Below are 13,346 nucleotides of genomic sequence, written 5' to 3' on the forward strand. Positions count from 1 at the left end.
TTTTTGAGATTCGGCCTTGGTTGGCATGCCTCTCCTATTCGGGTTGTTACTTACATGACTGGGGTATTCCTAAAAGCTTCTATTCATACAAATTTAATAAATGTTGATGATGATAGATGGAGTAATTTTCTATAACATTATTAATGTGTGAGGTTTGTTCAGGAATATCTACATCCATATAAGCTTATCTTACATTATTGATACATATTAGTGATTAAAAAAGGAAATAATTGTTTTTTTTTTTGCTTTTAGTGAATATTTTCGTTCATAAATAGGCAATTATGGTATATGAAGTGTTTTCTCTATCATTTCCTAATTCATAAAAAAACATGTATATATATATATATATTAGCGATGATCATACTCAATTTTCACGTATTAAAGTTTGTTTGATAAAAAGTGATGTGGCTATGTCCAAAATAATTCACTAATTTTTATCAATTATATATAAAAAGATAATATCTATTACTTCAAAGATATATATATCCAATATTTTATTATCTCGGGGCTCTCCCAGAAGCAACAACAGCAGCTCCTAAAGCAATCCACCCACAAACACCAAATCCAAAAAAATCAAGCACAAGGTTAGATATACCTACTAACTTACATTATTTATAAACAAAAAACAACATTTATAATTTCAAATATATATTTTAACAAATTTTTCGTGTTTCACTTCTCAACAAAAGCAAACAGAACAACTTAGAAAACGTCCAAAAATCAAGTAATGTCACTACTCCTAAATTAAAATATTTTTAATTTCATCAAATTATTAATACTAATTTATTAAAAATTCACCTTTTGCAGTTAAAAATAAAAAAGTGCAAATACTTTAGCACAACAACTTGGAGCACAATGTAAATAAATCTATGTTACTATATTGTAGATATTTATTTATCTGCATGTACATATATAAACTACATTTACTTAAGAGCACAATGTAAACAAATGTATGCTACTATATTGTATATATTTATTTACACATATATATAAATTACTTTTCCTTTTATATAATATAAAAATATTACCCGCAGCAAAGCCCGGGTAACAAATTAGTATAAGCTAAATATGTTACACAAAGCACATAAAATGTCTCCTTTTCTCCCAGGAAAGGAGGAACAAAAAGTCGTTTTGATTATTCCTCGAGCAAAGATGCTTTGAATTTGTTAAACTCAAAAGCTTCAGAATTCAAGCTGTCATTGGAGACTAGAGAAGCTACATCAGTAAAATTACAGGGTAAATGTCATGACTCTTCTGATTGAGTATCCTCTTCTGTTAGAGGCTTCTGGGTTGTTGTTCTCTGTTCTAAATATTCCTCTTCAATAGTTTCTTTGAGAATGAATAATCTTTGTATAACTATTGGCTGAGTCATTTGCTTGGCCTCCCTAATGTCAGTCTCTTCCTGGTTGAGATGGTACGCGTCGAGCATGATCTTAATCCACTTGTGTAGCTCCTTAGGGGTCCTGCTCAGCCATATAAGACCGATTTCAATGCAAATGCTAATAATAATGCTATATTAGGCGCTAAATAATGTGAAAATGACGTGTTCGATTTTGATATGCTATTCTATTTTGTACTCCAATGCATAAGACTATTTCAAATGTTATATATACTTTGTCATAGTTATTAAGCTTTGGGACGTGTAACAGTTAACTTGTAATTAAAAAAGAAGTTGAAAATGACAATATTATAATGATCAAATGAAAAGTGAATACATTGATCAATAGCAATCAAATATCAAATTTTGGTATGTGCTATACTTGGTACCAAAGTGGCCTTCAAGTACAGCATATGTCAAATTTAGCACAAAAAAACTTTGACACTTAGAACTGCACCGGAGATGCTTTAAGATACTAAATTCAGAGCAAAAAATAATGTTATGTAGCTACCTTTGTGTAAGTAATGCAATAATAGACTGAAGGAGAGGTTTCTTACGTGTATACATCGTTGGGATCCTTGGCTTCACAGTCATTGCCTGGGGAGAAAGCCGTTGCCAATGCCGAGAATCGTTCTTCAGGATCTGTGATGTTCAGCAAATGTTTCAGAAGCTTTAATTCTTTTGGCGCAATGCTCCTGAGACTGCTCTTTGTGGCTTTATATAGGCGATACATTATGTCCTTGACCTGCACTTAGATGGGAAATCTTAAGGAAGAAAACAGGGAAAACAGGCGAATATTGCAATTGACAATAATGCAGCAGAGGCACTCCTATCCCGGAGTTAAAAACTATGGCTTTATTTAATTGAATTTGTTGCGCAAATAAATTACAGAGTAACTATTTGCGATAAAATAGTAAGAGGATGAATAATTATATATGGCATCTCAAGGAAGAAGGATTTTGTTACTTGATCACGCACTATTATATATCAACTAATCAATATTTCTAGTGAAAAAAATAAACAATCAATAATAAAATTTCATTCCTGGGATTTCACTCTCCAAATTGCTAGATTGTACAGCCTATGCATAATGGAAGTATACACATCCATGCAACTTATTTGGTTGATGTCATCACGAAACACACCTCAAATTTCAAACTACAGAAATAAAAAAATAACTGTGATATGCCAGTAAACACAAAAGCTACGAGTTTAGACTTGGCTTATGTATTGATGAGTTGCAAGGGAAAAGTGGTAAATGATTCAATTTTGAAAACGAAGGCTTTCCATATAAAGTTGCAAACCATACTTCATTCCTCATAGTTGGGGACTCCTTTGCCGATGCCCAAGCAGCGTTTATCAGCAAGATTAATGAGGAATCAAGTTCCTTTGCCTTGGCAAGGCTTCGAATCTTCTCACATGCCACATCCACTGATGGAGAGTTTAAGATGTCATCGAATTTGGCCTGAGCAGTATCCAATGTATCCACAATTTCCAATGTGTTATCATAAGCACTGACAGCAGATAAGCATCTAGCACCTAGCCGAGACATTGCTGCTCAAAAAATAAAATAAGCACGTAAAGAGACTGTGATGAACAAGCAACAAAAGCATACAAACCATCTCATACTTTGGCGCTATAAAAAGGAATCAACCCAAATTGCTTACACTCCTCATTATTATACAATGTGACATGTCATGCGTTTAGAATCACATCAATCAACTATAAATTTGAAAAAACAAATATCGACTTTTGAAACAATATTCAGTAATTACCATCATGATCCTCCAAACTGTCAAAAGTTTCCGACATTAAGGTGAGGTACCGAAAAAATTCCCCCGTGAAGTCTTTACGCCGCTTTGTAACGATTGTATTTATGTCAGTTGGGTTGTCTTGTATCTCCTTAAGAAGCTCACTGTTTCTTTCCATTTCTTCATCAATCTGCAATGCTCACTCTTGATAAAAAAACAACCGGAAAAAAAAAAAAAAAACCGGCTCTAAACTCAAAACAAGTATCTACATTCACAATTCTTAACCCTCTGTTAGTTGTCACTGAAAGAAAGTAGAATACACAAAATCCAAAGTTCTGATATCATAATCTTCCATTAATTAGAACCCGCAAAGCTAAAAACCTCCTCCAATTAACTATCAACTAAAAGATATAATGTCCAAAATGTATCCTTCATTTATTTCTCTTTACTTTGTCATTTCAGCAAACAGATGATATGCAAATATCGGAATCAAAAGAATATAAACACATTGCCCTTACCTTCATCACCTTTCTCCCGAGAGAAATCAATTTCTCTTTTATAACCGGATCACTCTCCATATCTGCCCTCCTTCTACAACGACTATAGAAGCTCTCCCTATATTTGTTCCACTCCTTTCTGAAGACCAAATACTTCCTCCATTCTTTTGACTTTGGCTTCTCATTCAAAAACACATCAATGATCTTATCACAGAATTGGGATATGCTATAACCCTCAGCAACTTCAACCTCCACTTCTTCCACAACTTGGGCAGTGGCAAAGTTACTTGCTTCAGTCCCTTAAAAAAAAAAAAAAAAAAACCTTTTTTCTTTAGATTTTCAGACCCACAAAATAATTCAAGATGGATATACCAAAGAATCAGAAAACACCCAAGAACCAAAAACTTATAAGAAATTAGAGCTGGTAAAAGATGGAAGTTATGACTCACTGGTTTTGAAGTTGAGGCCATTTGTATTCCCTTTCTGCTTGCGCTTTAGAGTGTCTGCGGAAGAAGAGGATATGGAGGGAATAACAAGAGATGTTGGAAAGAGGATTTCAGTGAAGGGAGAGAAGACTTTGTTGGTGAAAATGGAGGATTTGGATATGGGGTTGGAGAGACTCGGCCCCAGAAGACTTGTCATGACGTTTTTGAGAGTTCTTAAGAGCGTGTAACAGTTGAAGAGGATATTGTCAGTGTTATGAGTGATTACACAGAGTAGCTTAGGAATACCTATAATGGCAAATTCCAAGTTTCCAAACTCCCAAGATTGAAGATTGGATAAACTTGAAAAAAGCAGGGTCGTATTTACATTTGAGTAAATTGAATTGTTGCGTCAAATTTTTTATTTATTGCGTAATATACCTCGTGCTTTCAATTTTTGTAATTGCACCTAAACTTTCTAATATCAATAGCAATTGAAGTTTAATAATTAATAGATGTTATTAAATTAATAATTTCGGGTTTATAAGATTTATACGTGATTTAGTTTGAAAAATAAAGAGATTTACTTTTTATGTGTGAATCTTATATTTTAAATTATCAATTAGATAGCGCTTGTTTGTTATTAAACTTCAATTGTTTTTAATTTAAAAATTTAAGATGTAATTGATCAAAATTGAAAATTTGAGGTGTATTATGCAAAAAATAGAAAGTTTAAGGTGTAATCTACAATTTACTTTTTTTGTATTTGGAAAGAAAATGCTCACCGCTCGGTGCTAAGTAAGGTTGTTCATAAATCCGCAAAATCAGCAGGTCTAACCTATCCCAACCCAATTCAATCCGAAAAATGCAATTTCTAGTGTTTTTTTTTTTTTTTTTTTTGCAGTTCATTTAATATCTAGCACGAAATTTTAAGGTAGGGTGTGGGTTAGGCTTATAATGGCCCGCACATCCTAACTCAACCCGCGCTCTAACTTGTCTCCTCTAATATCTAACCCTAGGCAGACAACTCATTCTACTTTCTAGTTTCTTCATCTTTGAATTAAGCATCTATATTTGCTTTATGTTGAGACTAATTTATGAGTATAGACTAATTTATATTTGTTTTATGTTTGATGTTGGATGGACTATTTTACTTCACATTTGATGTTGGATTGAACTTTGAGTTTTCGATGATCTTTGAATGTTGAAACTAACCACCCAACCCACCCCGCACCACCCCAACCTAACCTAAACATCATTGGATTGTCAAATTTTTCTAACATCGTCGGGGCCAAATATGTGCAACCCGCACTTTTTAGGACGGAAGAAAAAAAAGCCCTATTCCGCACCAACTCAATCCATGAACAACCCTAATGCTAAGCACAACCGTTAATGAAAGGCCGGATTTTTTTGTTCTTTTTCTCACATCTTGTATTTTGAGATTATAAAAAAAAAGAGACCTAATATTTTGAATTGTGTCAATTTTATATCTTCAAATTTCAAATTAATGCTAAATCCATTTTCTTTAACGGTCAAAGGTTTATTTTGATTATTAAAAAAAACCTAAATGCCTTTAACATTACTTAACAAAACAAAATTTCTTAACTTCATAAATACTTTTGAGCTACAAATTTTGAAAAGTAAACAAAATTCATCAAGGCTTGCATCTATATTGGAAAAAAGGAAAAACAAAAAGGTGCTTTTAAGAAACAAAAATAAAAAAGGGGACAAATCTAGGGAAAAGAAAAGGTAAATTACACTCAAGCACTCTGAATTTATCATCATTTGTATGCATCCTAAGCTTTTAATTTTGATATTTAGAATTGTAATTTTACAATTCTTGACAATGTAGTGCAATCAATTAGAATCTGAAATGTCAAACTTTCAAAGGTTCAAGGTCCAGCTTGCGAACCAATAAAATATTTAGGGTGCATTTGTGTAAAAATTATTGTCTCTTAATTAATGTCCATTAACTATTGGATTACAATTGCAATAACATTATAAATATAGTTCAAAAAAGAAAAAAGAAAAAATAAACTCGTCCTCAAGTTTACATAGATAATGTTCATTGGGAGAAAAATACTCGAATAACTCACAAAATATCGAAAGCAGAGAAAATTTTCAAATTAGGCGGTGGCTCAACAACACAAGTTATCGATGATTTTCTTCATAATCTTAATGGGTCCAAGGTTTTTCTTCTTTAACTTGTTGCATGTGCCAGCTAGAAATCTTGATTTGCGGAGATGAACCGTTACCACATATGCTTATTTATTTATTGAAAGTATACATATGTTCATTTTTATTGAGTTTGTATCGGCGCCACTCTATTTATGCGAGAGTTGAGAGAATTTGAGTCGGGATATAAATCGTAGTGTGTGGCTCAACTTTATTTTATTGGTTAAGTTGTTTTAAGAGTTTATAAATGTATCTTTTTGTTTACGGTAGGGGTAGGGTGGAAGAAGTGGGGAAAAATAATACTTCTATTTGAGAAAAGGAGAAAAAATGAGAAAGAAAGATAGACAAAGTTGCGTTAAAAATATTTTTAGGCTAAAAAAAAAAAAAAATTGACAGAGTTCGTTAAGTGTGGGTATTTATTTATTTAAGGAATCTGTTTTTTCTTTCCTATGGATATAGACAATTTGACGAACCACTTTTTGTGTCTTTTGTCTGTTTGTATTGATTTGTATGTGGATCTCTTTTTCTGCTGAAATTGGGTAATAGGCCATAGGGGTGAGTTTACCCTAAAAACACCCAAATATATAGGCGAGCTAGAATTTGTTCAAAAATGCCAAAATAACCACAAAATGGTAATCATGTAGTCCAAGACGAATGAGAAGTACTTTTTACCTAAAATTGGTCAAATTTATGCATAATTACCAGCCTTAATGAAGAGTTTGAGACCTTTATAATGTGTGTGTGCATATATATATATATATATATATATATATGAATAATGAATTTCTGTGGTGGAAGATCTCATGTCATAATCACATTCCGAATTAAGAGATGTAAATAAAAATATCTGATAAATACATTATGGTTTAAAACTATAGGGTATAAAAATCTGTAGATTATTCTCCAAATATATATGTTTTCCCCTCGTATAATAAGTAATGTATTTGATTGACAGATCTTAAAGCTTCACCGAGAAGGACACCGTAACATTTCTCAGCAAAACGGCTTTCGAAAGAACATATTTTTGAATATCTTCAGCTAAAAATCAGAAGTAAAAGGAAAATGATTTAATATTTAACTAGTTTCCACGTTAAAACTGGCTCTCTAATTATTTTTTTTTTGTGAAAACTAACTCTCTATTTTAAGTCGTACGTCAAAATCAATTGAACCATTACCAGATAAATGCTAATCTTGTCCAGCTTTAAATTGACAAAAAATAATTAAAAAAAAAACCTCAACAATGTCGTTCCAATTCCAGCATGCAATATAATATTACACATTAAAACAACTCCTCGGAACACCTGTTCAATACCACAACTAAACAAACGGTAAGCTCCTTTATATATATATATATATATATATATATGAATTCCATTTTGTATTGATCACCAATATTCAAGCATATTTGGTACACATTAGCTAGCTTAATTTCTTTATAGTAAATACTCTAATGAATAATCTCATGAGTGATCATCTCCGAGAACTAGTGATCCAATTATATATATATATATATATATATATCGTGCAACAAAGATATATAAAGTACGCAAACAAATAAGCCAAAAATCCAGAGGGCACCAAAACTCCATCGCTAAAAACACAAAACACTAACGCCAAAACCACTCGATGAAGAAAACAAGAAAAGTCATCAACTTCTTTTCGATTAAAACGACCTAAAATCGGATTCTTCAATAGAGAAACTCTCTCAAACACTTTGGAACCACCTCCTCTATTAAAAAAAACAAAAAAAACAAAAAAAACCTCGCAAATCCAGCTATAATCAAACACTTTTTCCATAACATTGATATTTTCCTCTTTTTAATTCCCTCTTAAGTCCCATAAGCCAAACTTGAGAGGCCAAAATATAACAAAGTCTCTCTCAAAAAAAAAAAAAAAAAAAAATTGATTCTCTCTCATTATGGCTCCTATCAATAGTGATCATCGAAGAGACGTAGCGATCGACATAGTGAAGCCCGTGAATTTCACCGGCGGGCTCGATTTCAGTGCCTTGACGTACACGGTATCGAAGAAGAAAGAGGTGGAGGGGCAATGGTTGAGCCAAGAAGTGGACTTGTTGCACCGGATCTCCGGGTACGCGCCGAAGGGGTTCGTGACGGCGGTGATGGGCCCTAGCGGGGCAGGGAAGTCGACGTTTCTGGACGCGGTGGCGGGGAGAATCGCCAGTGGGAGTCTCATGGGAAGAGTGTCGTTGGATGGCATGGTGATGAACCCTAGCTTGATCAAAAGGACTTCTGCTTATGTAATGCAGGAAGATAGGCTGTTTCCCATGCTTACTGTTTATGAGACTTTGATGTTTGCCGCTGATTTTCGACTTGGATCGATTTCCACTGATGACAAGAAACAAAGGGTTGAAAAACTCATCGAACAACTTGGATTGTCCGTAAGTGATTTTGATCTCACTTCACATATGTGTATATATCAATACTCTCAACAGTTTTAAATTTACAATATATATTTACATGCTATATATGACTCCTTAAACTATCATGGTTATATATGATATCGACAGTAGCAGTGTGAGTCTTGTGTTCATGGCGGGATAAAAATTTCACTGCTAAGATATAGTTCAAAGAAAAAAAAAATCAGATGACCTCAAAATCGTCTCAAATTAAAAAAAAAATGACAATTTAATGAAATTTAATAAAGACCGACAATTAGAAAATTTGTCCTAATAAGTAAGGTTTTTTTTTTTTTATGGTACGATATAACTCTCCTAAAAGTTCATGTTTTGTCTTTCTTTTTAACTTGAGGTGAGGAATTTGAGCGTAAGACTTCAACCGTAAGATGAGATGAGTATAGATTTACAGCAAGGTCACACTATAATCAAAATAATATATTTGTAAATATGTGAACATTTAAAAAAATGAATAACATATAAATAGTTTTACATGAAACTCTTTTGAGCTAGTTTTGGTCATTTTCCATTTTTTTGCAAATTATATATCCCATATTTCATATTAGACTTTTTCCTTACCAACAATTAATAACTCATCCAATATGTTTTGATAACAATGTTACAATCTATCATGTAGTCGGCTAGAAACACCTACATAGGCGACGAGGGGACCCGGGGAGTCTCCGGCGGCGAGCGGCGGAGAGTCTCAATCGGCGTCGACATCATCCACGGGCCGTCCCTCCTCTTCCTCGACGAGCCAACATCCGGCCTGGACTCCACCAGCGCTTACAGCGTGATCGAGAAGGTCCACGACATCGCTCGCTCCGGGAGCACAGTGATCCTCACCATCCACCAACCCTCGTCCCGGATTCTCCTCCTCCTCGACCACCTCATCGTCCTCGCCCGCGGCCACCTCATGTACCAAGGATCCCCCAAGGACGTCACCGGATACCTCCGCAAGATCGGCCGAAAAGTCCCCGTCGGGGAGAATTCTATCGAATACCTCATCGACGTCATTCAGGAATACGATCAGTCCGAGATCGGGGTCGAGGCTCTCGCCGAGTTTGCGCGCACCGGCGTCAAACCACCTAAGTTGGTCGAAGGGGATGTCTCTTTTGTTTCAGCAGCGGTGGCGACGCCGACGCCAGCTCGGACGCAGCCTCGCGGAAACGGTGGTGTTGAAGATTTTGATCATAGTTTGAGGAGCCCTCACAATGCAGCGTCGAGATCGTGGAGTGCTAGTGGAGTGGTGCAGACGATGATGTTTACTCCACCTAGGCCAAGGAATGAATATCAATCAAAAGTGAACAACCCCATGAGGTAAAATTCAATTATAATATCATGAAAAACTCTACATGTCGGGGGGGAAAAAAAGATAATATTTAGCATGAATACGAAAAACTGCTGCTGTTTTAGTTTCGGTTTTCGCTTAATTGATGAATGAAAATCAATGCCCTTCTTCTTAACGTAATAGTGTTAATAGATATTTGAGTCCCCCTTCTAAAGGTGGAAATGTTCTTTCATGAATCACGTAACAGATGCTAATAATAATAAAAAAAAGAGGATATGTCATATTATAATTCAAATTATCAAAAAAGAAAAAATGCCATAGAAATTATCTAAAAAAAAACACTAAAACTAGAATAATGTCATGGAGACTCAACTGATTTTTGTACAATTAATTAGCGTTTTGGCTGCACTTTTGTCCTTTTTTTATATGGTGTGGGCCTTATGGCTCTCCTTTTTACTCAAGAAATAAAACTACCATGGTTTTCAAACCTTGATAGACACACGCACGTACTCACACACCTAATCATTTAAGCTAGATTATACTTTTATCCCATTAATTATTGCATTTTTATCCTTATAATTAAAGAAAGTTTTGTTGATCACTACTATTCTAGTGAAGTTTTGTTTGAACAAAACTTGTGTATAATCACATTGCTCATTATAATAATCCCTCCTCAGCTCATCTCCCTACGCCAACTCAAGTGAGATCCTCCCCAGCACACCAACCCCCCACAGCAGCGACTACACCGTGAACGAGAACGACTACTTGACGCCGGGCGTGCTCGACGCCTACTCCGTCGACCACGGCCCGAAATTCGCCAACTCCTTCCTCCCGGAGACGTGGACCCTCATCCGCCGTAACTTCAAGAACATCCGCCGTACCCCCGAGCTCTTCCTCTCCCGCCTCCTCGTCCTCACCTTCATGGGCTTCATGATGGCCACCATGTTCCCCAACCCTCCAAATAGCCTCCAAGGCATCACCAACCGCCTCAGCTTCTTCATCTTCACCGCCTGCGTCTTCTTCTTCTCCTCCAACGACGCCGTCCCCGCCTTCATCCAGGAACGCTTCATCTTCGTCCGCGAGACCTCCTTCAACGCCTACCGCGCCTCCTCTTACACAACCGCCGGCCTCATCACTTACCTCCCTTTTCTTGCTCTCCAAGCAATCGTCTACGCCCTCATCACCTGGTGGGCTCTAACTCTTCGAGGCTCCTTCCTGTACTTCTTCATCGTCCTCTACGTCTCCCTCCTCACCACCAACTCCTTCGTCGTGTTCGTCAGTTCCGTCGTGCCGAATTACATCCTCGGATACGCCGCCGTCATCGCCTTCACCGCCTTGTTCTTCTTGTTCTGCGGCTTCTTCCTGAACTCGGGTGAGATTCCTTCCTATTGGACGTGGATGAACAAGATCTCGACCATGACCTATCCCTACGAAGGGCTTTTGATGAATCAGTATCAAACAAATGATGTGTTTGGGAAAAACGTTGACGGCACGTTGGTGACCGGACAAGGGATACTGGCTAGTCTCAACATTAATAGCGATATTGGGTCGAATAAGAAGTGGGAAAATGTGGCGATAATGTTGGGTTGGGCAGTTTTCTACAGGGTCTTGTTTTACTTGGTTCTTCGTTTCGCGTCCAAGAACCAAAGGACATAAGAGAGAAAATATTATCAAAAGATGATGAAACGAAAAAAGAAAAGTAGGGGTTGCTCTAATTGTCATCTTGTTATATTTTCTTTGGAGAACATATTGTTTATCAAAATTGTGTGTACTGTTATGAGCTATAAATGCTTCTTTTTTCCAGTAAAAATCCAGTGCTCTATAGTTTGAACGTGTGTTTATTCATTGTGCGAACTTGACATTGAATTGATTATCTACTGCTAGTTAGAAATCAATGATGTCTAACATATATATACATTTGTTATTATTATTAAAAAAATTTGGAAAATAAAATAAGACCAACAATCAATTGAATTTAGCTTCTTTTTTTGTTTTTCTTTTTTCCTAATCATCCAGAATTATATATCAGATGTATTTCAAAAGCGCTTTTTAAAAAAAAAAAAAAAAAAATCTTTAAAGAGAAAATAATAACGCACAAAAATCATGACATATGCCAGGTTACGAAAGGCACAAAAACTAGCAAAACATATTATTGATTATAAAATTTTCCAGCGGTTATTAATCGTGATCTTTTTACTGCAATAGCTAAGTGCATGATATGGATTTGTGGTTACCAAATATCCAGATGTATTAAAATAACACAATCTGCGAGGACAATGGTTCTCGCAGAGGACAATGGTCCTCGCAGAAAGACCATGCGAGGACAATGTCCCTGCAGAAAGACCACAATCTGCGAGGACAATGTCCTTGCAAAAAACTTACCCGTCCCCATTTTTGTCACATCATCAGATTTCTAGCGTCAGGAAAGCATCAATCATTCCGCGAGGACTAGATTTTGTTCTCGCAAAAAGTCTTCTGTGAGGAGGATACGGCGAGGACTTGTGTCCTTGCAGATTGTCCTCGCATAAAGTCTTTTGCGAGGACGACGCTTCTTTCTACGAACGTCCTCTCAGAAAGCCTTTATTGTTGTAGTGTGTGTATTAAATTGCTTGAGAAAGACGGATTACATTGTAGCAAACTAATATGTACAAGAACAATTCTGTCATTAACACGAAAAAAGAAAAAGAAAAAGAAAAAGAAAAGCAGCTCCTAGTGCCCTTAATTATCAATCAAGAAAACTTATTATCATTCAGTTTCCTTTAGAGGCCTAACTTATCATATAATTTCTTTACTGCACCATGATATCATATATGCCACAAAATACAGTGCTTAAATATTATATCCATCAATCTTATCCGCCTTATTACCAGTATGTCTCCACTGATTAGTCCGACATAAATAGAAAAATATAAACCAAAAAGAAAAGCTAAAACAGAGGTTAATTAGTTGTCAAACAAAATCTTGTGAACCTTTGAAATATCGAAGATTTCTTAAAGTTTATATAGTTTCATTTTTGGGGTACCAAAACAAAGGACGTTTGGGATATATATGAAATTTTATACCCTACGTCATCTTGAGGTTATTAAAAAATCATATCTTATAGTTTAGAGTGTATCACATTAATACCTTTAAGATATCAAATTTATGCTCAATTCTTATCTTCTTTGGTCAACGGTCAATTTTGATTAAAAAAAAATCTAAATGCCATTAAAGAAAACAAAAAGAATAAGAATAAGAAATAGGAAAAAAAGTAAAAATTTCAAATTGTGAAGAACATATGCGCGTTTGGAACTCGTTCTAAGATGATTTTATTTTTTGTATGAAAATGAAAATGAAAACGTTTTCAATCTCAGACATAAATTATTTTTAAAAATGCATTTGATAGTTTTATCAAGCGATTGTTTTCAGTATAAAAA

The 13,346-nt window shown here is 35.2% G+C and overlaps 2 protein-coding genes across 2 annotated transcripts; one reads left to right on the forward strand and one right to left on the reverse strand.

Moving 5' to 3' along the window:
* Positions 1–982: 982 nt before the first annotated feature.
* Positions 983–4,399, reverse strand: LOC21399183 (uncharacterized protein At4g37920). Its single transcript, XM_010106822.2, has 6 exons — positions 4,076–4,399; positions 3,648–3,925; positions 3,154–3,319; positions 2,688–2,932; positions 1,936–2,123; positions 983–1,463 (listed from the first exon to the last, which is right to left on the reverse strand). Exons 1-6 carry the CDS (start codon positions 4,266–4,268, stop codon positions 1,244–1,246), a joined length of 1,290 nt encoding a protein of 429 aa, XP_010105124.1. The 5' UTR covers positions 4,269–4,399; the 3' UTR covers positions 983–1,243.
* Positions 4,400–8,141: 3,742 nt separating this feature from the next.
* LOC21399184 (ABC transporter G family member 17) lies at positions 8,142–11,586 on the forward strand. The gene is made up of 3 exons (XM_010106823.1): positions 8,142–8,624; positions 9,277–9,959; positions 10,608–11,586. Exons 1-3 carry the CDS (start codon positions 8,142–8,144, stop codon positions 11,584–11,586), a joined length of 2,145 nt encoding a protein of 714 aa, XP_010105125.1.
* The last annotated feature ends 1,760 nt before the right edge of the window (positions 11,587–13,346 follow it).

Source organism: Morus notabilis, unplaced genomic scaffold (assembly GCF_000414095.1).
Source record: "Morus notabilis unplaced genomic scaffold, ASM41409v2 Scaffold502, whole genome shotgun sequence".
Taxonomy (NCBI): domain Eukaryota; kingdom Viridiplantae; phylum Streptophyta; class Magnoliopsida; order Rosales; family Moraceae; genus Morus; species Morus notabilis.